Source organism: Accipiter gentilis, chromosome 15, assembly GCF_929443795.1.
Source record: "Accipiter gentilis chromosome 15, bAccGen1.1, whole genome shotgun sequence".
NCBI classification, from domain to species: domain Eukaryota; kingdom Metazoa; phylum Chordata; class Aves; order Accipitriformes; family Accipitridae; genus Astur; species Astur gentilis.
In genome coordinates this window covers 31,618,687-31,646,477 of record NC_064894.1, presented here as the reverse complement: position 1 = coordinate 31,646,477, position 27,791 = coordinate 31,618,687, and the positions used below count along the sequence as shown (strand labels likewise).

The 27,791-nt window shown below is 44.2% G+C and overlaps 2 protein-coding genes across 13 annotated transcripts in view; both read left to right on the top strand.

Annotated features, from left to right (window-relative positions):
* MAP4K3 (mitogen-activated protein kinase kinase kinase kinase 3) overlaps window positions 1-9,887 on the top strand; it is an 86,085-nt gene extending 76,198 nt beyond the window's left edge. For 5 of the 6 annotated variants that reach the window (XM_049817848.1, XM_049817847.1, XM_049817846.1 and 2 more), the window contains 5 exons: window positions 1,224-1,292; window positions 1,411-1,503; window positions 3,723-3,793; window positions 5,800-5,855; window positions 8,388-9,887. In XM_049817848.1, coding sequence (XP_049673805.1) covers window positions 1,224-1,292; window positions 1,411-1,503; window positions 3,723-3,793; window positions 5,800-5,855; window positions 8,388-8,475 — 377 coding nt within the window. In that variant the 3' untranslated portion in view covers window positions 8,476-9,887. Of the gene's footprint in view, window positions 1-1,026; window positions 1,100-1,223; window positions 1,293-1,410; window positions 1,504-3,722; window positions 3,794-5,799; window positions 5,856-8,387 lie in introns of those variants that run through there. The other variant, XR_007508199.1, reaches the window with a different exon arrangement.
* Window positions 9,888-15,163: 5,276 nt separating this feature from the next.
* Window positions 15,164-27,791, top strand: part of SOS1 (SOS Ras/Rac guanine nucleotide exchange factor 1) — a 57,385-nt gene continuing 44,757 nt past the window's right edge. For 4 of the 7 annotated variants that reach the window (XR_007508198.1, XM_049817841.1, XM_049817838.1 and 1 more), the window contains exons 1-4: window positions 15,164-15,295; window positions 24,285-24,410; window positions 26,686-26,817; window positions 27,369-27,533. Coding sequence is in view for 6 of the 7 variants with exons in the window: in XM_049817841.1 (XP_049673798.1) it covers window positions 15,209-15,295; window positions 24,285-24,410; window positions 26,686-26,817; window positions 27,369-27,533 (510 nt within the window). In the remaining variant the exon portion in view is untranslated. Of the gene's footprint in view, window positions 15,296-15,747; window positions 16,812-18,248; window positions 18,467-24,284; window positions 24,411-26,685; window positions 26,818-27,368; window positions 27,534-27,791 lie in introns of those variants that run through there. The other 3 variants (XM_049817836.1, XM_049817837.1, XM_049817839.1) reach the window with 3 other exon arrangements.

Below are 27,791 nucleotides of genomic sequence, written 5' to 3'. Positions count from 1 at the left end.
AGTGTTTTTTAAATGAGGAAATTGTGTACCGTATGGTCACAAATAGCTTCTGTCAAATAGTAGTTTTCATTGTTTGACATTTGACTTTTTTTGTAGATGTCTGATAAAGTCATCTGGCAGAGACTTACTGCAGGGGGTTTCTCCCCTTCCCATCCTTCTCCTGTTAGCTTCAGCCAGTGCAGTGCATGTTTCCACATCGCATAATGTGGTGGCACAGATGTATATCCTCCAGTCCTTCTGTTGCATGCTTTCATCATGGCTATATCCACCTTTGGTTAAGATCATGCATTAGAAATTGGCTAAGATCATAAATGTATGGCTTCCAAAACAAACAGCAAAAAAGAGATGGAGGGACCATCTCAAGGAGCACATTTCTGCTATCATCCTTGAGGAGTTTCTTTGCTTCTCAACAGGACCATGGATTTTATTATTTAACTGAAAGCTGCTTTTGTATTTTAGGTAACATGCTCTAATTTCTTATCTCTAACAGATTTAATGAGTTTCTCTTTTCTGTATGAAAGAATGCCTACAGAATCGCTGGCAGTAATGCCGAATTAGTAAAAGCTGCTTTCTGTGTAATTTTGTGTTAAAAAAATGGACCAAAACTACATTTCTCTTTTGAGTTGACGTGTCCACTAATCACGGGTCAGATCCCCCTGTTTGCTGTGATGGAGACTGCTGCAGCTGTAACCCAGAAGAGAGGAAGGTAACCCTTCTTTTAAAAGTTTGGAGAAGGAAATGTTCCCCTATTTTTGGAAGATCTGGGGATGGAATGTCTGAAAATAGCAGCAGGAGTTAAGTACTAATATGAAAGTCCCTAGCAAGATTTAGAAATAAAGGCAGAAGAAAAATGGAATGAAACAGCGTTCAGGTTTAGTGTGGACAGTCTCATGTATCTGCCTTTTTTTGCAACAGCAATATTAAATGGCACCAAGAGAGAATAAAGGGAAAACAATGTACACATGAGTTTGCTTTTGTGATATGGCTCAGAAAAGGCTGGATTAAGTCCATACTTTAATATTACAGCTTCAGTTTTCCTGTCACAGTCAACATGTTGGATAAGTGGACATGCCTCTCTAAGAGAAGAGAAATGTCACTGGTAAGATGATTATTTTAAGTAGATAAAACCACACTAACCCATTAAATTGTCTCAATCTCTAGAAGTTCCATTTCAAATTTCATGCTAATTTATGTTATGAACTAACACTGTCATTTTTTTATAGACACTACAGAGACAAGTGTTGTACATGTAACACAGCTGGAGAGGGATACCATTTTGGTGTGTTTGGATTGTAAGTTTTAGTATCAACTAAATATATACGTATGCATGTACATGCATACTGTCTGTCTTCAAATTAGGTCATATATTGAAGATCAATTCTTGGTTGACGTATCCTGTTTATTGTCTAGGCTGCATAAAAATAGTGAATCTGCAAGGCAGGTTAAAATCCAGCCGCAAACTGTCATCAGAGCTCACATTTGACTTTCAGATTGAATCAATAGGTAAGTTGGATTTCATTATTAATATTGAATATCTGGATAGACTAGAGAGCTGAGCAATCACCAACCATATGAAATTTAACAAGAGCAAGTGCTGGATTCTGCATCTGGGATGGGGTAAACTGGGGACAAGAAGGCTGGAGAGCAGCTCTGCAGAAAGAGATCTGGGGGTTTGGGTTGATGTCAAGCTGAAGGGGAGTCAAGAGCGTGCCCTGGCAGCTGAAAGGCCCGACTGTGTCCTGGGGTGCATCAAGCACAGCATCGCTAGCCAGTCGAGGGAGGTGACTATCCCACTCTACACTGCACTGGTGTGGCCCCACCTCGAGCACTGTGTGCAGTTTTGGGCACCTCAGTTTATGAAGGACATGAAACTACTAAGAGTGTGTCCAGAGGAGGGTGACCCAGATGGTGAAAGGTCTCGAGGGCAAGACTTAGGAGGAGCGGCTGAGGTGACTTGGCTTGTTCAGCTTGGAGAAGTGGAGTCTGAGGGGTGCTCTCATTGCAGTTTACACCTTTCTCAAGGGGGGCAGTGGAGGGGAGGGGGGCGTCCTGATCTCCTCTCCCTGGTGACCAGCGATAGCACATGAGGCAATGTTATGAAGCTGTGTCAGGGAAAGTTCCGATTGGACATTAAGGAAAGGTTCTTCACTGAGAGGGTGGTTAAGGAGAGTCTGGACTAAACTCTTAGTCGTATGGTTTAGTTTTAGGTAGTCCTGCAAGGAGCGGCGAGTTGGACTCGATCCTTATGGGTCCCTTCCAAGTCAAGATATTCTATGATTAACTTACTGTTACAGTACAGAATTAGAGATGCTAACTGTCAAGTCTTTGGCATTTGAGACACTTATCTCACACATTTCACTTTGTGTGAGAAGGCTTAGTGAAGGGTTCAGCATGCTATGTAACATGCTTCCCTAGGAGCTATTGGAATGGAGTAATAACCCTGGAGTCATCCCTGATTAGGCTAAGTGTCTTGGGAATATGATGGAGACCTTCAGCCTCTAAAGGAATACCTTAACACAATCTACATAACTCTGTGAATCACTGGTGGCTAACTCATTCTGCGTGTGTGGTCCCACAGTCCTTTTTTATAAAGCAGCTCAAAGACTAAATTATACGATAAGTCACACTTTACGTAAATTTTGTTTTCTTGTGAAGAATCTGAATGAATTAGATTTGTGAAACACGAAGACAGAATACGTTTATTTTGACAATTCCTCAGGGCTTACATACCTGGATTGTATCACGTGCTTTTGTAAGAGGGATGAGGAAGGATGTGTGCACAGATTAAGGGTAGCACCAGAAGACGAGGAACAGTGTGAACAAAAATAATGAGTTGGAGGGAAGTTACTTCTGAGGAGAAGCTTTAAAGTTTCAGGCACTTCAAACATAATGCCCCACAGAGGAGAGAACAAAAAAACATTGTCATGGAAAACACTACTTTTATGGTTCCTCTTAGTTAGGAATGGAAGGAAGGAAGGAGTACATATACTTGAAGCTGCTCACTGTGGAACCTCTGAATGTGCTGTATTCCTCTCTGCTCATCACAAACCAGCTACCAGTGTCCTGTTGTGGCCTGATAGTGTCTCCAAAGATCTCTGCTCTCTTTCCTGCATACCTGCCCAGAGGCAGGGTGCTGGATGCACATGGGACAGATTCTCCTTGGGGACCTACACGCTTGCCCTCTCTTTGAGGAAGGCCCTAGAACCATTGCCTTTCACAGGGTTCATATGCAGGTGCCTGTTCTCCGTGTTTGTGATGAGGGGAAGGGCTGGGAAGTAGAGGGCTCTGAAGCTTTGTGTTGCTGTTGCAGAAGGACCATGTGAGCCAATAGTTGCTGGGAAAGTGAAGAATGTCAGTGCAGTATCCCTGTAACTTTTCTGCTAAAATTCAATATATACTTTCTGTTAGTATTAGAATGAGGAGGGGTTTCCTGTTCAAAGGAAAGGACATGTTTAGGACTAGACAAAAGGACAGTTTCAGAACTTTTTCTGATTAGGTGAGAATATTTTTAAACACCACTCATTAAACAAATGAATATATAAATGCAGCTATTTCTGAGGCAGGTTCAGCGATTCCTGTGAGACATTTTGCAGTCTGTGTGGGTGAATGTCATAGAGTAAAACATACATGTACAAATTTCAAAATTGCAGTCGTGCTTTTGCCCTTAAAAGCATGAGTTGATATCATGCCTCAAAACTGATTCCAGTATTCTTTGTTACCAGTCTGTCTACAAGACAGCGTGTTAGCATTCTGGAAACACGGCATGCAAGGAAGGAGTTTTCGATCAAATGAGGTGAGTACTGCATTTCACTTCACATTCTAGCTTCTAGTATAGGCCAGGTAGAGGATAAATGCACAATGCTATGGTCTGAAAAAGAGTAAAACATTTCAGTAACTTCCTAGATTAGACCTGGAAGCTGGAGTCTCATTCTAAGCATGTTTCATAAGCTGCAAACTAATCAGTGAAGCTACCCAAGATCCCCTGTCAAAGAAAGCAGAAAGCAGCAAGGGACTGGGTCATGATGCCATAGAAAATATCCAAGCCTAATTCTTGGTAACATTAATCTTCTTCACCTTAAATTGCTTTGAAGACCAGTGTCAGTCCCTTAGCCTCTCACACATGGATACCAAAATTTGGGCTTTGCCAGTGGTTGCATGCTGCACTGCTGAGCTTTAGCTTTTTGTCACAGTGTCGAATGAGTTCCCCGTTGTTTTTTAGTCTCTTCCATGTTCGCTTGGCTTACAAATACTTTGAAGGTTTTAGTGCTCAGCTTTCACAGGAAATATTTTCCGTTCTCAGGAGAAAAATGTCAGATTGACCTAAAGACTTTTTTCTAAAATTTCTGTGTAGTCCCTTTTTTCAGCCAGTTTGATGTGAGTTTTTAGACATAGTTCAACCCCTACAAGTACCTTCTCAACTCTGTCAAACAAAAACCTAAATGAAGAACAGAAGGCAGAACTGAGCTGTTGTCAGAAAGCAAGCCACCCAAATTTCTTCCTCTGTAGAACATGTCTAGGGTAAGCTCTCAGGCCTTTTAAAATTCCTTATCTCTCCTGGCTGTCCTACTAGCCACAGCTATTAAGAAAAAAATAAACTCATTTTCATCTGTAGTGTAAAGCCTGTATTACCAGGCTCAGATCTTGACCATATTCATTACTTTGGGGGAATTTTATACTGTATAGTGTGTAGGAAGTGGTTACACAGGACAAAAACCTGACGAGCCTAACTTCGCAGCGTGTTTGTCTTTGAAGACATGATTAGTTCAGATTCCGTAATCTGCTATCAGTTGGTTTAATGGGGGATAGTTTGAGCTGCTTGCAAAGTTGTTTCCTTCCACCACCATGACTTTCTACAGTGGTTTGATTAAGTGGGAAGAATGAAACAGGGAACTATATGAATTCTGAGACAACACTCAAAATTTGGGCCAAGATTGTGCAGACTGAGCCCCACAACAAGCAGGAAGTAATTTTCTTAACAAAGTGGGGAACTTCGTTGTTGTGAATTAAAATTCTCTTGCAAGTTCTCTGTGCCAAAAGTGAATTCACCAAGTCAGCTAACGCTACAAAGATCTGGGAAGGAGAGAAGATTCTCTTCTTTTCCCAAGAATGTGAAATGTGGCTGTGTAGAAAAGGAGCTTTGTAAACACTGCTACCTGTTCACAGTGTGACTTGATATCCTTTGGAGTATGCAGTGGGCTTTGGTTGACTTGATTAACATGATGTTTTCTTTGGTGCTTTGGTATTCATGTGATCATAAAGATGTATCACACAAGTATAATTCACCCACAGTAAACAAAGCTCTATTGCACTAGTCTGAAATGTGAAAAGAAGACATAGTATTTTGACAATGGGCATAAGTACCACAAATTAGATTGTTTCCTTGTTAAGGTTTTCAGAATATTAATTTATTGCATCATTACTATGATTCAGAATCTCAATAAAATGCATTTTATGTGTGATTTACCTGACCGATTTTGGATATCTACTCGAGTGAGACAAATTGCAACCTACAGCTACCTATTTCGGTCATGGCTGTAAAGGGAATTGCACTGGTAGCTCAGATGCTGTGCAACGCTGAGACTTGCTGTTGTGCTTGCAGTTGCTACTTGAGGAATTCAAATAATGTGTAGGAATCACAGAAAACTTCTAGATCTCATTTTAAAATGGCAGTTGCATTAAATTCTCTAGTGGATTTCAGTCAGCAGTAAATTGGTAACATCAGTCATAGTCAATTATTTTCTCTAGGTTGATTTTAATAAAAAACACTTATGCACTTAACATCTTATTTTTGTTTTGTAGATCACACAAGAAATTTCTGATAATACGAGGATATTCAGGCTTCTGGGATCTGACAGGTATGAAGAGAAGTGAACATGGCATGATAAAATAGAAGACTAATGCGTGATCCTCCTACCTTGTAAAAGTTCTTTTTGCTTGTTTCTTGCAATTCCTTTTTTAGCCATCTTACTCATTGCTTTGTGTACATGTCTACCTTTCAGCCCTTCAAGTTTATTTCTCTTTCTTAATTTAAAAAAACAAACAACAAAACCCAAAAACCTTCTAAAAGTGTTTGTGGGCTTCCAGAAGTAATTACCCATGCTAGCAAGCTCCTATTTGGCTGCAGTTACAATCTCCAGGAGTGTCTTTCTTTTTGTGCTGTAATTCTTTTGTTTAACTTGGTGAAATCTTTACTTTCAGATGCTCTGCTGGAGTAGCTCATCAAGATCTACTTCTTCAGACAAATGCAAAAAAAAAAACCAACTTAATTTAAATATCTCACTTTTACCCCTAGAAAGGAACTCCACCAGTTGTCCTCCCAGCATGACAGCTCAGGTCTTGTAAGAGCTCTTGATAATTCCCAGCATAGCTGTTCTTTGGCATCCACTTTGCAGGACACTAGCACTGTGCCTGTCTGACCCACCAGACACCAGCTTGCCAAGTCAGTAACTGCTATTTAGGAGTGTCACTGACTTTCTCAACTTTCTCTGCCCTGCTGTCAAACTTTGTACTTCTGTAACAGCCATGAAAACAGGCGATGTTTTGTCTTCTGGGGAGTGCATGCTAATGTGACAGTTTCACCAGTAATTTATTCATATGAAGTGCCAAGATAGGCTTTCTTTTTTCTTTGTCTTTTGAGAATTGCTTCTGTCTTATACCACTTGTGGTAAACTTGCTCTCCTGTGGCATCTTAGAACTACCAAAAGAGCTTCGCATCAACCAAAGGCTTTCCCCATATTCTGCTCCTCCAAGCTTGATGCACAGCCCTGTAATTACTCAAAACATCAACAGCAGTGAATGGTGCTGTGGCTTTGTTGGCTGGCTACCAGTGATATTTGTTGGCTGGGGGTTGCAGATTCTGCCTTACATGCAATACCTGATAGCTTTTTCATAATGGGTAGTGGAAAGTAATACTCCTGTATGACCTGAGGGTTTTACTCTCTCTGTTCCAGTGAGGTGTGCGTGGAGCTCAGCTTTGTGATGTCATTTCTCTTAGTTGTTGAGAGACAGCACAGCTCAATTTAAAAACGAGTCTGACTTCACAATGGAGCATGACATTGCAAATGATTGCCTTGGAAAAATAATGTCCTCTTCCCCAAATACAGTTTCATCTATTTCTGGCTTGCACTAATAGTCTCTCAAGTCTAAAACAGTGTTTAAAGACCTTGCACTGCAATAAACATTAATTCCAATTTCTTCAGATACCATTTTGCTTGCAGCACTGTCATAATTTGTGCTTGAGCTGTGAAACCTTTTTCCAGTAACACATTTCACTTCCTAGGCAGTTCATAGGAACTGGGGTTCTGAAAAGCCAAAAACCTGACATCAGTCTGATAAGAGCTTGCATGTTGCTTTCCCCTGGTGAGCGGGGAATGCTTCATGGCATGAGGTGTCATTCCCTTTGTGCAGCACATGGAGCAGAGGGTAGGTTTTCTGAGCGATAGTTTTGAAGTAAGCAGCCTCTCCTTGGGTGAATGCACAATAGATGGATTTGAATTTCCCACAATCTCTTCACTTCAGGGTGTTTGTGGAGGAGAATTAAATCATGAACATCCTGGTCCATTTAGCAGTTCTAGCAGTTCTTGCCTGATTAAAAAATCTCAAATAGTTTGTGAAACAGTATTGTGACTGCTAATTTCTCTCCTTTGAAGTGAAAGGTCTGATGTAGGACATCCCTAATGGTCTTTGCAGTTGTAGTGTAGGTCCAGTGAACCCAGTCTCCTGTCTCCAATGCTGGCCAAAAGTGGGTGGCAAGAAAAGAGGAAGAGAGAAGATTCTGCACGTAGCAGTCCTTTCCTCGAGGACTCTCTCAGCCTGCAGGTCTTTGTCTCTGGGACTTTCAGAGCTGGAGGAAGTTTCTCTGGATTTAGGTTACATGGGCTCAGGGAAGGGCTAGAAATGCTCAAAGAAGAGTCAGTTTTGTTATCTGTCATGTCCAATGGCAAAGGGCAGACTAATGACTTCCAGAACTGGAACCTGATTAATGGGTTAGCTTTGCAAAGCTCCAGGAAAGCAGAAGCCCAGGCAGTAGCTGAGTGATGGACCCTTTTCAGAAGCCCCCACTGAAAGGATGAGAGGCAACAGGCATACATTGCAGCAAGGGAAATTCCAGCTGGATAAAAGAGGGAAAAACATGGTGAGGGTGGTTGAACATTGCAGTAGGAGGCTGGAGAGGCTGTGGGAAATCCTTGGAGACCTTGCCTGGACAAGACACTGAGCCAGCTTTGAGGTTGGCCTTGCTTTGAGCAGCTTTTGGACTAGAGGTGTCCAGGGAAAGAGAAATGACCACTGGTCAAATAGATCCTGGGAGACAATATTTACAGTAATATCCAGGGGTGTTTTTAAATGAAGGCTTACCTGATGTTGTGGCTTTTTTATTTTCATTTTAGGGTCGTGGTCCTGGAGAGTAGGCCGACGGATAACCCAACAGCCAACAGCAATTTGTATATCCTGGCAGGGCATGAGAACAGTTACTGAGAACAGCGCATGGCAGGCAGCTGACCATGACAAGAGAACACTCCTACTGCAGCAGCATTCATGGCTGGCTGAAATTGCACAAAAGCTGCAGTAACCCCACTTCAGTTACTTTATAATTTATTGTGGCATAAGAGGAAGATGAGAATTGTTTGTGGTATGGACACATAAGCATTATGATACCACAGAAGTGCTTAATTTACTGTTATGTAATCTTTGTACATATGCAGTATTTTTCAGTGAAACTTCTTGCTGAAGACCTACACTGACCTTCTGTAGATAGCAGTCCTCCTGTTAAGTACAAGTGTCTTACCTGTACAGATGTAAAAGTCACTGAGGATGCAAAAAAGAAATCGGGGTACTATTTTAAGGACTTCTTGTGTTTATTATAAAGTGGGATGCTAGCAACAAATATAGTACATTTAACAACACTATTGTATTTTATTATCTGTAATTTACTAATACAAGTAAATCTTAACTTTTAGAAATCGTAACCAAGGCTGTAATCAGATTACAATCTTGTTTTAATTTTGATGCAACACACTGGTGTTTATGTTTGCACAACGTATTGAGATGTGATGTATTTAGTCACAAAGGTAAGCTGTGACTTTGTGGATATGACTTGGGCTTCAAAGTTCTTTTTTTAGTTTACTTGGGTAGTTTTCTTTGTGAAACAAACCAGCTAAACACCTGTATTTTTGTATTTAATTAAAACTCTCCTTATGATTACTTCTCTATGCTTGAAAACAATACTTTCTGGTTGGGTGTCAGTCCCAGACTAGTGGTACCTGGCTCTAACACTGCAATAGGTGTTTGAATTATTAGTGTATAGAATGATTAAAAATTGGTATTACTGTTGGTCTTACTAAATGGTTTCATATCACAGTGAAAAGGAGCAACATTCCACATTGTGGAAATGGCTCAAAGATGTTGCCATTTTGACTTTTTTTTGGCCTTACAACCATTTTCACACTCTTCTTGATTTAGGATGTTAACACATGGCCAAAATAATTTAGTTACTACCTCATTCAAACAATATAATGGTTACTATGCATCACAGGAACTTAGTTTTGATCAGAAGTATTTTTGATTGCTATTTTCCAATGGAGTATGTAAATGCCAAGTTTTAGTAAAATGCACACATTTGACTCCTTTTTTTGTATATGTTCTTTATATTTTATTGTGATAATATACACTAAAACCAAACTAAATTTAAAGTCATTTATGGCCTGCATTATTGTTGTGATGGGTAATGCTTTGAAATATGTTCCCTAATGTATATAATGTAAAATAAACTTTTTTAACATGTTGTTGTACAATTAAGATTATCACCTGCACTAATTTTCCACATAAGACTAAAATGGAACATATTGAGTTTTGAATTCTGCTATTAAATGTTTGTGCCAAACACAGAAGCAGCTGGGCATTTCTCAATGTATGAATGGTCAGACCGCTGGAGCTCAACTCAGTTTAGACTAGCACTTAAGGGTAGACATTACTACCCTTTTGGCTGTAGGCAATGGCTATATGTATTTGAGAAGTCTTTCCAAATTCCAGCTTGATTGATTTCTTCTTTCCATCACCTGCTTTTTTTTCAGCAGGGCTTTTTTTTCCTGCTTATGAGACTGGAGCTGGCTGCCTCTGCTGGCCTCATCTTGTCTGTTCCCTTGCACTGAACCTCAGATCCGCCCTGTGGGAGCAGTGGTAATGCAAGCCCCACAGCTGAGAAGCTGAGTTCTCAGAAAAGGGGAGAACGTGTGTGTGTGTGTGTGTGTGTGTGTGTGTGTGTGTTTCACAGCATGCTTGTGCTGCCACCCAAGGGGCATTTCCATCCTGCCTCCCATGGACTATTCCTCACTTTGATGTGCAGAAAGTAGCTAAATTTTAATCCAGTACAGTATAGCTGATGTGCTATAAACATGCTTCCTCCTGTGGGCTTTCTACAGCAGCTGTGGCCAAGTGTCTTGCTGTTTGAGGCTGTTGGGCTGTTGCTGAATTGCAGGCAACAGGAGCTAAGGGATACTGGGTTTTACTCTGGTTGAGCATTTTTGGTACAAGGATGCATGCTGGGATGCAGCTGGAAGAGCTAAAAATAAAGAGGATAGGGTAATGGCATGTGGGAAGAAGGGGAGCGTTGTGCTAGGGCAGGCTTGTCTCAAATCTCTTGGTATAGCCAGGACAGCTTTGCTTTCCATATGCTGCTCTCCAGCCTGAAAGACAAGGAAAGAGCAAAGCATTCCTGCTTTTTGACGAATTGTCCTGTTGCAGAATTTGGCGTCTGTGCCACAAAACTGTCTCTCCCCCATCCCCAGCTGCCTGGCTCCTTGTCTGGCAGCTGCCCTCAGCTGAGCCCAGGCGCCTGGATGTCCAGAAGAGAAAATGTCTCCTTCGCAAGACCAGCAGTTGCCGTGAACTGAAAGTTTCCTTGAGCTGTGCTCAGCAGGAGCTTCCACTACCCCCATCCTGATGCAAGATTGGGATCAGCATGTGGCTGACTGACAGGAACACAGCTAGAGCCAGGAAACCAAATCGGAGGCACGATGAGATTAGAGTAAGGCTTCTGCCTACAGCTAGTTGACATGGCTTCTCTAACAACCTATGCAGCTTCCCTTTTTCTCTTATCGTCCCAGCCCCATGCACTCTGGCTGCTGTCTATCACTGGCTTGTAGCTAGCAGTCCTAGCCACTAACAGGCGGAAGTGTGTTGCGATGGGGCATTTGCCAACCTGGCAGCAAAGTTTGATCAGTGCAGGGGCTGAGCTTGGGTCTCAGTCCAAACTGAGCTTTCTTAAAGAGAACAAAGAAGTGGGGTTGTTTTGGTCTGTTGCAGAAGTGCTTTTGGAAGCTGGGAGGACAGGGGAACGAACACTGTTTTTATCCTGTTGTTGCACATCTCTTCATGGGGTGCTGCCTACCCCTGTCAGAAACAGGATCTGGTCACCTGACAAAGTAGGGGGTTCCGATTCCAGTTCTGCATCCCACTGACCTTAAAACTGAAATTAAGAGCTGTGCAAGGCAAAGCACATGTTGCTGGCTGCCTGTTCCTTGTAGCTTTGCTACTGGGACCTTGCAATTGGGCTGGGGGGAACCCAGCAATGCTGCAAGCAGTGATGGAGATGGATGCGTCCCCCAGGCAGGGGGTGTTTCTTACACTCCACAGGGTTCAGCTTTAGCAATAGCACTGCTGGTGTTTGAAGGAATCTACGTGAAAAGGTGGGGAAAGAAGCTGGTAAAACCGGGGAATGTGCCAAAACCTCTTGCTTCCCTTCAAGGAAACACTCTAGGCTGATCTAAAATACAGGTCATAAGGAGTCAAGTTTCAGGCCTGTGTCATCTCTTGAGGGGTGCAGAAGGAGCTGGGACAATGTGTCTGGGGAGGGGACATGGACACTGGTGGGCTCTCAAGTCCTCACTGTGGATGGCAATGCTGGGTTCGCTGTCTGCTCAGCATCACCCTCTGCAACACAGCTCCATTACTGTTGCTAGAGGTCATCTTCCCTCCTTGGGTGCAGATTTTCCCTTTACAACTACTTTAAATCCAACACGTTCAAATTCAGGTCCCCCTTGTGTTGCTCTGACAGCCAGCTACTCCTAGCAGTGTCTTCTAGGCTGAATACAGGAGTACACCATCAGCTCCTGGCAGTCCCTCCTGGTGGTGGTGCTTCGCATTCCCCCCAGCAGCTGCTGGGGTCAAAGGGGTGCTGTTGCTCTTTGTAAGCCCCTGTTGCTAGGCCAGCCCTCAGGACAGTATGGTGAAGGGCTGCCACAACCCTCCACCTTGTCCTCCTCTCCCTCCTCCAGCAGCACTGGAGGATCCCGAGTGTCCCTGTGCCACCCACAGACGTTGTACACCCCTGTGAAGGCACTGCTGCGCTGGTTGTGGCATTTGGTTTCTGCTCCTGACAGCAACAGCAGTGAGTCTCATCTTCACTTCTTGACAGAAGGGCAGGTCGTCCCACCACCTGGCTCCCTGCACCTCCCCGTGCCACTGAGCTTCCCGTCCCCTCGTGATTCAACTCCTCTGTCACTACGCCCCTACAAAAGCAGCCCCCCAGCTTTCAACTTTGTGCTCTTCCCTGCAACAGCCTGCACTGCAAGAGCACCCACGTGGCAGCAGTCCTTCCTCCGGGTCCTTAGACACCCTCGGTGTGGAGATGCGCGTATCTGTACACGATAACCACCAGCACCTCTGCCTGACCGCACTTTGCCTGCCTGTGCTCTCCTCCACGGATGGGGTGCAATGCCAGTGCTGGGCAAACAGCATCCTACTGCTCTCCGTTGTGCTCTGCCCTTCAGCAGACCCATGGGACTTTTTCCAACCCCACCATCGTTTATTTGCCATGAACAGTGAAGCAACAGCTCCTCAGACAGCCCTGGAGATACTTAAGTCTTGCTCAGTTGCTTTCCAAGCAAAACTGCACCCTCCCATGCAGCAAACGAAATGAATGAACGCGATCAGGTGAAGGCCAGTGAGGAACCCAGACTGCCCTGTCACTGCCAATAAACCTGGGATGCCCCCAGGCAGGGGCACTGAAAAAGCACCGAATGCCAGGAGAGGAAGGCTATCAGCTGGCAGCTACGGGTGGAGGAAGTGCTCAGGCCTGGACTGTCCTGTGGCCTTACTGAATGTTTGAACTGACCGAACACAGTGCCTGCAGCCTCACGTTACCCAACGCTGTCTTGTTTGAAGGAAAGAGACACTGTAGACCATTCACTGGTATTTAGGAGTCCTGGCATCTTCGTCTCCAAAGGGAGGGGCTGGAGAGCAGAGCACTGGTGCAGCTGGTGCACCCAGTGTTGCATGGACTTGGGAGCAGCTGAAGATTGAAACTTCAACAGACTGATTTTCCATTATAAGGCAGCGAGTGCAACAGCTCCACGGTCTATGAGATGCTATGTTGGTGTCCCCTGAATGCACAGGCAGGCTGCTAGACCACGCAAATAGCTCTGAGACGTGAATATTCCTGCCTTTCATCCTTGTTCCAGCAAGCTCAAGGCAGAAGTCTGACTCATTCAGACAGCAGTATCCGTCTGGAGGAAAAACGGCTGAGCAAGAGCTGCAGGGTGAAGAGAGAGCTCTTTCTGAGAGGCTCCATCCGTTACCTGCCAAGGTACTGCTCAGCCTCTCAAGAACATCGCCTGTCCTCAGCGCGCTTCACAAACACTAATTAAGTGAGCCTCCCAACACGCATACCATTCCTGACGTGTGTCTGCATGACCAGCCCTTGAGACGAAGGGAGACTCGGCAGTCTCTGTCCAAGCAATCTGTGTGGGTACTTTGCTCTCCTCCCAGCCAGGAAGCCGGTCCTAAACCTTCCTTCCAGTGACCAGCAGAGGTTTGCATACTTCTACCTCCCTCCCTGTGCTCCCCAACAGCAGCTCGCTATTTCCTCTTCTGGTCCTCGGGCTCTCCCTGGCCCCTTGCCTTGCCAAGCAGAGCACATCGATTTGCTTTTCATCTCCAGCAGCATCCTCCTCCCGCTGCCCTGCCAGGTCCCGCAGACCACCGTGGACTTTGTCCTGCATAAACCTCCAGGCTTTCCGTGCATGCTGGCTTTCCTTTTTCTGGCCCTTTTTCCAAGAACCAGGCTTACTTTCCACCCTCGGAGGGTGTTCTTGTGCTGCTTGAACGGGGCGTTTACTCCTCTCCCACCTTGGTCCCCATGGGAGAGGACGCCGTCTTTCAAGCAGGGAGTGACACCGCTCTCCAGAGAAGAGCGACGCCTCCACCCCACCGGCCGCCTCCAGCTCCCAGCGGGCGGTAGTCACAGGCCGATTCCGTCTCCTTGTGCTTCGGCTCGCCCCGGGAAGGGAGGCTGGTGAGAAGCTGGCGGCGAGATCAGCGGTGGCCCACGGGGAGCAAAGCCTCGGGGGGCGTCGCGGTCGGCGCGCCCGCAGAGGCGCTAGCCGAGAGAGGGGGCCTCGCCCGCCCGAGCGCAGCTCCGCCGAGGCGCGCCACGGCCCCGCGGCCCCTCTCTCCTCCCCAGGCCTCCGAGGGGGTCCCCGTGGCTCCCCCCCAGCGTCCCGCCCCCTTCCCGGGCCCTGCCCCGGCTGGGCGCCGCTCTCGCGGCCTCGCCCGGCGGCTGTCGGCGGCAGGGCCGAGCCGGGGCTGCACAGAAGGAGGGGGCGTGGCGGCCGGCGGAGGCAGCGCGGCGGGGATCGCAGGCCCCCCCCGCCCCGCTGCGGTCGCTCCGTGCGGGCCGGGCCGGGCCGGGCCTGGGACCCGCCCCCGGCGGCACTGCGCGGTGCCGCCCGCCGGCAGGGGGCGCGCGGGGCCCGCCGCCGCCGCCTCCTGAAGCTACTTCCGCCGGAGAAAGGCCCGGACCACGCGTCGCCGGCGCGCAGGCGCGGGGCTCCGCCGCAACCGCGCCTGCGCCGCGGCCGCTCAGCCGTTGCGGGCGAGGGCTGGAGCCTGGCGAGCGGGGAGGCGGCGGCGGCGGCGCTCGCGCTCCGGGCGCCCGACCCCGCCCCTCGCGGCCCGCCGCGTGACCCCGCGCCTGCCGCCCCCTCCCGCCGCCCCCCCGCTCGCCCCGGGGCGACCACCGAGAGCCGGGGGCGGGGAATGCGGCAGCCGCCGCCGCCTGCCCCCGCCGCTGCGGGCCTGCCGCCGGCGGCGGCGGCGGGCGGCCGCCGGGCCTCCTGCTGAGGGGCGCCCAGCCCTTCTCGCGGCGCCCGGCCCGGCCCGCCCCGGCCCGCCCGCCTCCCCCGAGCGGGCCGGGCCCGGCGGCGGCCCCACCATGCAGGCGCAGCCGCTGCTCTACGAGTTCTTCAGCGAGGAGAACGCGCCCAAGTGGCGGGGGCTGCTGGTGCCCGCCCTCAAGAAGGTGAGGGGGAGCGGGGTCGTCCCCGCCCGCCCGCCCTCGGCGGGCAGGGCCGCGGGAGCGGGGCGCTCGGCCCGGGGCCCGGTGTCAGCGCGGGGTGGGCCGCGGCCGGCGCCTCGCCCGAGCCGGGGGGAGCGGGCGCTGGGGCTTGGCGGGGGTCGGCCGGCGCCTCCGCCCTTGCCGGGCGGGCGCCTATCCCGGCCCGTGGCGGTGCTGAGGAGGACGGCGGGGACGGCGCTCCTCGGCGGCGGAGGGAGCCGCGCTGGGGCGATGCTCTGGCGGACGGAGCCGTGTGGGTGAAAAGCGGCTCAGGGACGCCCCCCTTCCCCCCCCACTCCGCCGAGAAGGAAGCAGGCAGGGCTGCTGCGGGTTTCTGCTAGGCTCCCTTAGCGCCCAGGAGTGACACGGCTGGGGGCGGGGGGGGGGGGGGATCGTTATGAGGAACTGATGAGAGAGTTTTGGTTAATTAGTGTTCGGGCTTAATGACTTTTAGTTAAGGTTGTCTTAGCCTAAACGCCTTTTTGCTGAGAAGGCTTCATTGGGACAGGCTCGCAAGTCCTGCTCCCTCAGGATGGTGAAGTTTGTGCCTGTGGCATGGAAAGAATTTATTTGAAAGAGAGAAAAAATGGCAAGGGCTCCCCTTCCACTTCTGCAGCCAGGGTCCAGAAAGTAGAAGTCTTAAGAAGCAAGAGGTTTCTGACACTGTTGCTTGAACTGGCTTCAGATTGCAGAACTGGACGCTTTGTAGTCGTACACAGCAGTGCTTTATGAGTCTGTCTAGTTACAGTGACTAACTGCAACTTTTGTGTAAAAGACTTGCTCCTAGGGCTAGTTGAACCATTGCATCCTCCAGTATGGGTTGGAAGTCTCAAGTGTTGCAGTTGTACTGGTTCAGTATTTCTTCCTAATTTTCTCTTGCAATGTATTGCCTTGCTTTTCTGGGTGTGCTTCTTGAGGTCTCCAACACTGTGCTGTTCCATCCAGTTTTTGGAAGTCTTCTTGTCTCGTCAGTACGTAGCGTGTACTGTTAATGTCTTATCCCTGATCGGCAGTCACTTCTTTGAAACTATACTTCGGCACTAACTGGTACGACTCGCTGCTTCTTGCGGTGCTTGTAAGCATTTGGACAGCCATCTGACTGAAGCCTGCTTGGAAACTGGAGCTACCCAAGGTCTCAACCAGCAAGAGCTCATTCCTTTGGAGGATGGTTTATTTCATGGTGTAGCAGAGGTTTGTCAAATCTGGAATGACGCTAAGTGCTAATTACTGGAGGATGTAGAGTGAGGATTCGAGGCAAGTATGAGCTAAGACTTTGGAATTACTTGCTACATCTGAAGCACAAGATTTCTTCCCAATGGACAAGCCATTCGTGGAGTCGCCCTGCATTAAAGAGGCTTGCTGATGGGGTTGGATAAATTCCTTGGGGGGGGGTGGGGTGGAGAAGGAATTCTGGAGTCTGAAGTCAACAGAGAAGGCCAACGATGACAAGCTACAAAGGATGACAGACTGGCCCTGCAAGGTATAGTTGTCTTGGTTCAGTTGTGCTGTGCTCTGTTTCTTACTGTGGGTAGAGGGGTGGCAGGAGTGAGGTGGAGTTAGTTTGGAAGGCTGCACGCTCAAACTCGCAACTGTCTGGCAGGTGTTAACTTTTTTAACCTCAGCTCTTCATGAGATCACCGCCTGTTTCTTATCTTCTCTCAGGCTGTTGCCCCCTGTGCTCCAGAAGCATAGTCTTCTTCTGCTTACTGTTGCTGTCCCAGTAAAGGTAGAAATGAAGAATCTGTCCGTATTGCCACCTGCTTTACTGAACAGCCAAATACTTGAGTTACAGGAAAACTAAATGACAGATGAAAATATTAAATTGTTATCGTAATGGCTTCTTCATTAATGAAGAAACCAAATTGGGTATTTTACTAACTTGTATAGATACAGGTAGTGTGGACTAGGGTGTTTAGCCCTGCTAAAGGGCTAAAAGTAATGAACCTGTCATAGGTGGCAGGTAAAACCATGAACATTGCAGTGTACTTGCTTTGACAATCATCTGTCGTTGCTCAAAAGACAGGTGCGGTACTGCAGCTTTGGAGCCCACTGGGTTTGAGATGCTGACCCCTTGCTCTGCTACCCAGAGACTTGAGCTGTACCTGGAGGCCAGCATGTGGGACTAGTAAAGTACAGAATGTGGCAACGTACACCAGTGAGGTCAAAGGGCAGAACCGTCCTGGAGGGAAACTAGTGCCTTGTAGCTTTGTCTGCTGAATTGCCAGAGCATGCTATCTCAGTAGGAGTCAGATTATCTGAAGCTCATGCACATCCTGTCGTTAGTAGCGGAGAACCTTTCATTCTCCCCCCCATCCGTTAGCTGACCAGATGCTGACACTCATTCTCAGGTAGTGACAGCAAGCTGCTTTCTGAACACCTTGAAACCACGTAGATGCACAAACAGGATAGGTGGAAATGAGACTTAATAGTTTGGGAAGACCTATGTTGAATTAATATCTCTGATGAGGACAGTGGCATTTAATTTAACATTGTTGAAGTATATACACCAGGATGGAGCGTTCGCAGCTGTTGGGGAAAGCTGCCACACGTGGACTGAATCATTAAAATGCCATTGCCCTTTTGTAACTGTGAGTTGGCTTGTAATGCAGAGCTCAAAACTACAGCCTTGGAATCACTTTCTTAAAAAACAGGTGTTGTCGAGTCATTGCAAATGGCTTTCTTTTTCCCAATGAGTTATTTTGATTCTACTTTTTTTATCAAGCAACAAACCCAGGAATATGTAGTAAGAGTAAATCTCTCCCTACATTGAGTTCTTAGGAGGGCGTGCCTTGTGTTTCATTAGATGTGAACCTTTAGCAATAGAACTGTATTCGCATTTAACAGTTGCATGTGCAAAAAGCAGCTCTTGTACCATTCAGTTCATAATATAATCCCTTTTCTTCCGATTCTCCTTCAGATGCTGTCAAGATAGACTCCAGTGCACTCAATTAGGAAGAAAATGATGTGTACTGAGATGCTTCTTTGCCTGGTCACTGTTGTTTTGAAGCAGTAAAAGAGGAGTGTTACAGAGATCCTTGGTTGCTGATGAAAGACAGTAATCGTGATGAGGTACAAGAAAAGGAAGTAAGAATAACAGCTGGTGTCTGAAATTGTAGTTGCAGAGATGGACAGAAGGTGAGATGCTGGGGCTGAAGACAAGAGGATTCAAGTCACATGAAACACCAGAGCTCTTGGGTGGCTGGAGATGGAGATACATGGCTTTTAAAACACCTTGGAAAATGGACTCAGAAGGGACACCTGCAAAGTGATGCCTCTTCCAACACTGGTGTTCCTTCCGTAGGGAATTTATACACTTCATTCTGGTCATAACCTTTTGGATAGTTTTTCCTAAACGTCTTTCCTTGTGGCTTCACCTTGGTTGTATAACTCTTGTTTATGCAGTCAGAATTTCTGTGCATGCCTATGACTTGCTTCTTCCCTGATATGTTGTTTTTTTACAGTAGAAAGTGTGTCATTCTTACTGAGTGGTACCTTAAGCAATTCAATGATTGAGAAAAACAAAGGAACTTTCTTACTCTACAGATGTTCCATTGTTTGCGTACCTCAAGTTCTTTTGAATCAGTTGAGCGATTAATAAGGGGTGCTGTCAGAATTTGTTGTGGTCAAAATGATTGGACTGATGTGGCTTGACAGCTGAGGGGGATTTGCTTCTGCGGTTAAGGAAACTTTTCCAGATGGTGTGCTTCCAGGTACTCCATGTATTGTGTAGTCAGTCTTCTATACCTTTCATGGAGCAAAAGAGGCGAGAAAAGCTGCTTCAGTGACTACGGAGTGCTCAGGAAGCTGTGGCCTACAAAGATATTTCTACCTGACTTTTAATTACCTAGTTCTTCAAACAGATGACAGTCCAGTTGCCACTTGCTACTCAGAATGGCACTTCTTACTCTTGGCACTGCTTCACTGCAGATGTAGAACATCCTTAATTTCTGATTGCTTTGGGTTCTCTGTTCTTCCGATGGCTGTGGAGGATATAAGATCCTCCTATGGTTCAAGTCTTTACTGTAAGTTTTTTCACGTGCTCACTGGTGCAGTATAATACTGCTGCCTTGATACATCAAAAGAAATGTTGGAAAAAAAATCTGAGTCTTGTGGCCTCAGCGAATTGTTATTGAAGTGTGGATCCAAGACATTTGTATTTGGTTTAATTTACTGGATTTTTCATTGATCAGGATAACAAAACATGGGCAGGGTTGCCAAATATCAGCTGTGATGTACAAGAATAGAAGAAAAAGCCTTTTGATGTTGCGCTTGCGCTATGAGAACACTCATCCATGCAAGCTGTACATAAAATATTTCATCCCGGAGTGTTTCAGTGTTAAGCAGTTGCTTGTCAGTAGTTTTGTACTCACGGAGGGAAGATGATCAAAAGATATGTTGAGTAAAAATAAGGGTTATAACATTAGCGAAGACTTTCAAAGTTACTGAAGTGAAGAAAATTCTTCCCTCCCCCTCAGAAAAACCTGCTCTGTGGCCAGCTCATTTCTGCTAATAATCTGTTGAATAAACTGCACCTGCAAAGGTTTAGAAAAATGCTTATAATCAGTAAAGTTTCACTCTGTCTGATAGTGGTTTGGAAAACAGCTTGGCCTGTCGTCTTATTACAGGTTCATCCATTTTATTATCAAAATGCTGTGGTAAATATGATGGGTGCTTTTCTTTAGATGCTTTCTTGCAAGCACTTCAGCTGCCACCAAGGAAGACTGGCAGCGTGGCAGTACCTGTACTCAGCCGTGAAGCACACTTGTTCTTTAGCAGGCGTTGGGTTTTGAGTCATACTGTGACTTCTTGCCAGAATCCCAGCAGATGTTTAGTCTTGCCCAGATACAAAAAAATTATCTCTAACCAACAGTACGTGCTTCATTTTTATTTCAGTTTATTATGTATCTTTAGAATTATTTCCTTCTGTTACATGCTTTTTTGAAGCTGCTGGAGCTTCTGCTGCTCCTGATGGGACTCAGTTCAGTATTGTTCTCTCTGCAGCCTTTCACATGTAGGATTTTTCTAGTGGAAGATCTGAGAAACACTAGCCTGATTGTGTTGATTGTTAAATGATTATTTGGGAGCATTACGCTGTTGTGGTTTTTTGTAATGTGAAGTTGCTTTAAGAAGTCTTTGGAGAGGTTTTTTCATTGCAAGTTGAAATTTTTCAGCTTTACAATTGATAGAAATTAGGCTTTTCCTCATGGCTGCGTGAGGAAGAGGTAACTGAAAACTGTTGCTAAGGAAGTGTGGTTTAGTATCAATCAGATTGTTAAATTCACTGTGTGGGTCTTGCTTTCTTATCTGTTATCAAATGCCTCATTCTAGTGCAGAATGAGCTGCTGAGTGTCCATCTAGACTTGGGTTTGTGTCATCTTGTGACCAGCCTAGGAGTTGTGTTGGACCAGTTGGAGACTAAGCCTCTGTGTAAGCTGAAGCTGTTCCCCCTGCAGTCCTTTAACTGAAATTTGTTCCTGGGTTTGGTCTAGGTCCCTACTGCTTCCCATTGAGGCTTGTGGGAGTGTTTATATTCTAACTTATTATGTAGAGTTTGAAAGGAATGGTTTGAGAAAACTTTATATAAAATAAGTTGCTAAGGATTATAAAGTAAGATCAGATATATTTGTATTATTCATTAAGCACATTTTTTTTTCAGTTGGTTTCATTGACTTTTATTGGCATTTTAGATTTATGGTTGCCTAATTTTTAAGCTGTTGCCATTCCTGATAGAAATTCCTTGCTTTTGTTGTTTTGAAGGAAGAAAAAAAATAAGCCAAGTGGTCATATCATAGAATTTTCCTGAAGCACTACAAATTTTCTTAAGTGGATACTGCTTGTCTCTGCTTGTGTTCTTCAATGGAGCATGAAAAGCTGTTCAAGAAATGCTGGCTGTGCTTATCTTCAAATAAAGAGAATCCTGGTTGTTTCCCTTTTGAGAATTAAAAAAGATTGAGAAGATTGAACATTCCAAAAAGTTATCAAAAAGTTATCAGATGACTTGAGTGAGAACGGAGCCATGGAGGCAGGGATTTGTAGTTGATGTAGATTGTATTTGCCTGTTGGAATTTATTGTGGTATTTCGAAGAATTGAAGCTTTTATGAAAAGATCTTAAGCTGCTCTTTTAGTAATTTCCCTTATCATAAGACAGACATTTTGGGGGGGGGTGTAGAAGGGAAGGGATGGGTTCTGTCATTATTTAAGGGAGAGGTTAAATGTTTAGATAAGAATCTTATCTAAATATCACTACACTTCAGAAGTTAGTCTGTTTTTATCATGTGGATGCCTAAGATAGGATTGTGAAGGATCTGGTGGGATTCAAGCCATGCTTCTTCTTTTCAAGGGTGGCAAGGCAGGGTGGCCCAGTTTTTTTAATTTAAAATCTGAGCTGACTATATGAGAAAGATGGAAACCCCCTGGTAACTTGATCTTTTTTGAAACCGGTCACGTGATGGTGTATGCTAACAGATGTTCTCATTTCTTGTCTTCCCTTACTAAATCTTGCATCTTACCCAGTCTTGCATCGTGTCTTAGATAATGGACTTCTTGGGACTTGCTTTGAGTACCCTCAAATAACACTGTTTCACTCCTGATGGGAACCTTAGGTACTATGGTAGTGCGGGTGCTAAAATTACACGTTTCTACAATAATTGTACACCAAGCTATCCTGTAGTTTTCCTTATTAGCCTAGTTGTTTTCTTGCTTTCGCTTGATGACTTTGAACCCTAAATGATACTAAATCTCACTTAAGTAGCAGCGAAGCTTATTTATTACTTACCTAATATAGATAAAGTACACTGGCAAGCCAATGGCACCGCATGATGTTTTTCTCTGCCTGAGATGGATATTCCACTAAAGTAGAGCTTGATAATGCCAGAAGACGATGGCCTTTGAGAAGAATGATGTAATTGCCCCCAAACATAAACACTTAGGAAAAATGGAGCTTCATCTCCCTAACTAGGAGTAGGTTATTGTTGTTGACTGTTTCGGCTGACTATGGGTAATGTTTCAGGTCATGGCCTGATGTGGTGTTTTTGTTTGCTTGTTCTTATTCCTATAGACTTTGTGTTACAGACTGAAAGAGTTGTGATGAGGCTATTTAAGTTTACAATCTGTTTTCTAAATAAAGGAGAAAATGGGGCTGCTCTTCGTCACTCTGGTTTATCATGCTCTGTATTTTTGCTGTCGGATTGACTTGGTAATTTAACACTTCTTAAAATACAAAGTGCTAGAGTATACTGCCGGGAGAATATAATACAAATTTGTTCAGTTTGACTTTTAAAAAAATAATTCAAGGCAGCTCAGATCAGCTCTGATCTTTAGGAGCATACTTCTGCAAATCTGTAATTTCTGGTGTTAAGATGTTCCAAGCTGGTACAGTATTTCAGATGTCAGTGTTTGAATTGTAAATAATGATTGGGACTGCTGGGCGTGCTGTTACTCGGGTACCTCCACAAACACACTCTAGCTATGCATGGTGGAGTTCTTGGGAAAAATGAAACTGTTGGCATAATCAAAATAGTTGTGTTAGCTAGTCAAATGAAGAGAAGTTATCCTGTTCTATTTTTGCCAGACTGCCTTTAAGTGAAAAAAGCAGTAACTTCTGGAGATGTTTTTTAAGACCTGCTGCATAAGGGTATGCAATCTGCAAGAAACTAAATGCATGATCTAGCGTACTTAAACCTCAACAGCAGTTAAATGAGCACCAGGACTATGCCCGGACATGAAGTTTTCAAGCTAATGAGTGCCTTAGCAGGCAAGTGGATTTCTATTAGAGGCTGTTGTGTGTTTGAACTTCATAATATTTAATTCTTGCTGTAACTGCAAACAGGAATGAACTCAGGTGTGAAATTAAATAATTATGGCACCATTATTTGAATATAGACATGGGTTTAATATTTGGATGAGACAGATTGTTGGGTTTTAGTTTAAGGTGGTTAAGCTTTTGTGTTAGTGATTGAGAGAAATGGAGGCATTTTGAGCTGTGTGCAGTGGAATGATAAAATGATGAAAATGGGTCTTGAAATATGTGTTGGGAAAGTTAGCAGTCAGCTTGCTTTGGCATAATATTTGCCATCGATGTAGGATTGAGATTAAACTGCCTGTCTGTTTAAGCTCTGAAGCACTGTGAGCTTTGCATACCTAAAATTTAAACTGGTTAAAACTGTGCTATTTTGTGAACTACAGAAGTTTAAGAAGTTAAATGGCTGTCTGGAAAAATAATGGGAGGAGCAAGTATTGTGCCTCTGTGGATTTACACCAGTAAGAATTTACAGACACTTATGACATAATAGTAAACGTGTGTAGACCAAACTTTCAGAACTTCTGAACTGCCACTTAATGCCAGGACAGCACTGTGGCCTTTTTTGAAGTTTTTTTTTACTCTAGAGCTGACATCTTTTTAAAAAATCAGTATGGAAACAAAACTCCTAAACCAATCTTGTTCTAGTGAGAGCTAATTGAGAATAGATTAAATAATTTGAAGGCTAAATACTGCTGAAATCATTGCTGTTTCTGTAGTGCGCTCTCTGAAAAAAATTCTGTATTTCATTGTTGTGGGTTGAGTGACAAACAATGAGTTGCGGAAGGGAAAAAACACCATGTCTAAAATGTCTTGTACAAACAGTGGTTTAAGAACTATGGGAGAAAGATAAATATATGCAGGTTTTTAAACAGTTTTCTTAATTGCACTGCTAAGCAGCGTTATTAATTAGCTGTTTTCTTGGCATAAAATGTCACAGCAATTTGAGTACATTTAACATTTGAGATTTGTATTTCTATCAGGTGTAGATGAGTGTTTCAGTCATGTTTGTCTGGTGTGCGTTAACAGCTATGTTTTGGGTTGGATTTTTTTGAGCTGTTTGGCTCTTTCTTTTGTCACCTTTCTTTTGCAAGTAAAGCACGTGGTTTGGGGAAGAGCAAAACTCAAAGCTTGAATTCTTCTGTTTCCTGTAGGTTCAGGTGCAAGTCCATCCTAAACTTTCCTCTACTGAAGATGCGTTACAGTATGTGGAGGAGTTAATTCTCCAGTTGTTAAGTATGTTGTGTCAAGCCCAACCAAGAAGTTTTCTGGATGTAGAGGTATAGAGAATAATTATTACGAATCTGTAATTTGAACTGTTACGTGAAAATATATTAATCATTTCACAATGTAAAAAGGAAAGCAGTAATTATGTATCTTTAGGTAGCAGAACCTTTTGCATAAAGCCTGCTGAGTTACCTAATAACTGATTTTCCTATCAATTGAATTTGTTGTTCAATGCACAGTAAAACTATCTCTGAACTGTATTACTGTATAATGGATAGTAAGTGTAACTTGTGTACATAAAACTGACTGGTTCCTTTCAAAAGACCTTTTTTCCCCACTGATATTGTATGCAAACTGTAGCTGCTTAGTCTGAGGCTCTGTGCTGCTTTCTCAGCGCGATGATTTAGGCTGATATACCCTGCACTGTCCCAGAAATTTGAACAAAAATAGTTCAGTCACTTTCTCAGAATGAGTTGAGGAACACTTCTTTCCTCTATATAGAAACCTCTTCTCTTACAGTTACCTTTTCAAAGATCTACAACCACCATTGCTCAGAAAAGCAGCTTGATGCTTGAGAAGAGGGCTTGATCTGAGAAGAGTTTCTCCAGCTGAGAAACAAATTCGTTGAGCTAAATGAGTTAAGCTTCTAAACCCATGAATATCTTGGTAGCCCTTTGTGCTTAACCATAATTGGAAGACTTTGGTGCCAAGCTGCAGATTCCATATGTATTGTGCCTGTTGGTTTCCAGTACTCAGGGGCTGTGCCTGTGCCAGGTTAGGTAACAAAACAAGATGCAACTTCCTCATGTTCTGAGAGAAGTGGACGGATGGCAAAAAAAAACCCCAAAAACGAAACCCCCAAAACCTCTTAAAAAAAACCAAACAACAAAGCGGTTTCTGAGCTCAAGATTTATGAATTTCATCCTTCCTCTTCTCTTTTGAACACTGACACCTCTAATGGTGTTCCAGTGTCCCCTTTAAACGGCTGTCCTGCTTTGCAACATTATTCTGGTCTGGCAGCTCAAGAGACAAGAAGTTGTGGAAGATTGTTTAATGCTGTGTTTTAAACACTGCTAATAAAAAACCTGACACACAGCATCGCATTATGAGTCTTACGGCTGTGAAGTCAGAATGAGAAATGCAAGAATTGGAGATGATCAAGCAACCTCAATTTACCCCCTTTTTGTTTAAGCATAATGATGCTGTCTTTAGTTATGTGGTCATACACATTTATTTTCCCCCCAGGAGACCTTCATTGTTCAATCAGCAGGCTGGACTACGTTAGGGGAGTGAATTGGTATTAGATAGTGAATGAGACTTTTTCTTTGGTAGGACCTCTGCTTTCCTTTTGCAGAAGTGGTATGATGAGGGGAGAAAAAGAAAAGCCTGTACTTTGGAAAGTTGGGTGCCACTTTCATAGAATTGTATTCCATCCCAGTTTTTTGTCAGAAAGTTTTTGTTTGTGTACTTTGTCCTGTACCAGCTCTTTGTAAGTGGTCATTAACTTCATCTCCCTCATTTCATGGTTGCTCAAATGGGGTTCATACTTACGTAAGTGAGCACTTGCAACTGAAACAGTCAGTGGGAACTGCGGTCTGAAAAAATGAAGTGTGAAGTTATCTGAGAAATTAGATTTCCGACATCTCTGAACACTAAGGCCACCAAAAACAGTGAAGCTTTTCAACGGTCCAGAGACCTGTGTGTGAGTTTCAGTAAGAGAGTTGTTCAGTACGTGGGAGAGTGTAGGTGTCCTCAGGCACCCTCACTGCTGGAAGGAGTAAATAAACTGGGGCATATATGGTCCAACTGTAGACTATGAAACTGTTTTAAAATATGTGGGTGCTGTCGGGTGTTCTCTTTTTTCTTATTAAGTTCATTGCTGTTGTCAGAGCAGCTTGCATGTATACAGTCTGGACCATGTGCTGATCAGTGAAGGTGAAACAGAAAACTCATACCTTATTCAGTGACCATTCTGTACAGGGAATAAAGTGCTAGGATGAAATGCAGCCACATATTTAAATGCTGAATTACCAGGCATGTGCACAGGGAGAACAAATTGTGCCTGCAATGGCAACTTAATTCTGGCATTTCTCAAATTTTGAGCACTAGGTTATTCTGTGATAATGATAGTCTGATACAGCCTTACGAATGTAGTGAGCAGCATGTAGCAAAATGATAAAATTTACACATGTTGTACAAGATTTTATAGTTGATGTACTAACATAAGCAAACTTTAAGTAATGGAAAGTGATTTGATAATGTAGTAATATTACTAAGCTCATTCAGATTGTGCATTTACCCTTTAGTCCTGGTTTGGTTTTTTTTAAGGATCGTGTTCAAAAAAGTTTTCCCCATCCTATTGATAAGTGGGCAATAGCTGATGCCCAGTCTGCTATTGAGAAGAGGAAACGAAGAAATCCGTTATCTCTCCCAGTAGAAAAAATCCATCCCTTATTAAAGGTAAGCAGTGATGTAATCTTGCTTTTAGAATGCAGTTAGGAGTTGACACCTTTGTTTCATGTAATGTCTGTACGCTGCCTGAAGTGTAAACAAAAAGAATTAAGAATATCTGTGTGTGTTACATAGTTTTATTTTAAGTGTTCCAGTTTAGTTAATTGCATATATTTCTTTTTCACTTAAAAATTAGTTAATTCTCTCTTGGACAAACAAAGCCAAGAACTCATTTGCTATGAATTTGATTGTTCTTGTTTCATTTTGCATGACTAAGAAAATGCTTAAGAAACTTCTGGAAATAGCCCTAACTGTTTAAGTGAGATTTTTAGTATAGTTATTGGCTGTTGTCACTTCCATGGTTAATAGACCAGCATCTACAAAGATGCTCTTTCTTTTCTAGGCCTACGGACTGCTGTGTTTCTATTACTAAAATAGACTGTGGATATGTGGTGAATGTTTACTGAGTAGGGTCGTAAACTTACTGGTTTTAGTTGTAACCTATGGTGTGTATTTCATTGACTGAGTAACAGTGGAATGCTTATTTTTTTTCCTTTCAGGAAGTTCTAGGCTACAAAATTGACCATCAAGTGTCTGTTTACATAGTGGCAGTATTAGAATACATTTCTGCAGACATCTTAAAATTGGTTGGGAATTATGTGCGGAATATAAGACATTATGAGATAACAAAACAAGATATTAAAGTGGCAATGTGTGCTGATAAGGTAAGCCTAACTCTTGTTTCTCATGTTCATGGGAAGTTTTAGTTAAGTCTTGAGAGGACGTTGTCTATTCCTTATTGAGTACATGGAGTGTTGTACCTTTGAAAGAAGAAATTACTGCCATAAAATGTGGTTCCAGTAATAGAGCAAAGGTACCAAAAAGCTAGTTGAGCGTACAGAGCTGTTGCTTGTGCTTATTAATAGTTAAATCTCTCTTCCTTTCGATATCACTTGCCTAATGTCAGTAATATGCAAATGCTT